The sequence below is a fragment of the Eimeria mitis genome, genomic scaffold (genome assembly GCF_000499745.2).
Source record: "Eimeria mitis Houghton genomic scaffold, Emh_scaff2050, whole genome shotgun sequence".
Classification (NCBI taxonomy): domain Eukaryota; phylum Apicomplexa; class Conoidasida; order Eucoccidiorida; family Eimeriidae; genus Eimeria; species Eimeria mitis.
In genome coordinates, this window is record NW_013570373.1 from 1,321 (window position 1) to 1,708 (window position 388).

The 388-nt window shown below is 43.8% G+C and overlaps 1 protein-coding gene across 1 annotated transcript in view; it reads right to left on the bottom strand.

The window, feature by feature from the left end:
• The window catches only part of EMH_0047880 (uncharacterized protein), a gene marked incomplete at both ends in the record, with an annotated part of 1,369 nt that overhangs the window by 575 nt on the left and 406 nt on the right, over positions 1-388 (bottom strand). The window contains one exon of the mRNA XM_013496340.1: positions 315-386. Within this exon, the coding sequence (XP_013351794.1) occupies positions 315-386 (72 nt within the window). The remainder of the gene's footprint in view (positions 1-314; positions 387-388) is intronic.

Genomic DNA, 388 nt, shown 5'->3' on the forward strand with positions numbered 1-388 from the left:
TATATGTCTGTCTCTTTCTGTCTCCTTTCTGCTTTTATTTTATTTTATCTCTTTTTTTTCTCTTCTGTCTCTCTTTTGTTTCTCTTTTGTTTCTCAAGCTGTCTCCTTTTTGTCTCTCTTTGTGTTGTCTCCTCGCTGTCTCCTTTTCTGTTTGCCTCTGTCTCTTTTGTTTGTCTTTATCTCTGTCTCTGTTTGTGGTGTCTCCTTTTTGTTTCTTTTGTCTCCTTCTGTCTCTTTTGTCTCCTGCAGCTGCTGCTTTGTTTTGTTTTGTTTTGCTGCTGTCTCCTTGGCTGGCCCCAAATACGCTGCGATACGTCTTGCTGCTGCTGCTGCTGTTGCTGCTGCTGCTGCTGCTGCTGCTGTTGCTGCTGCTGCTGTTGCTGCTGCT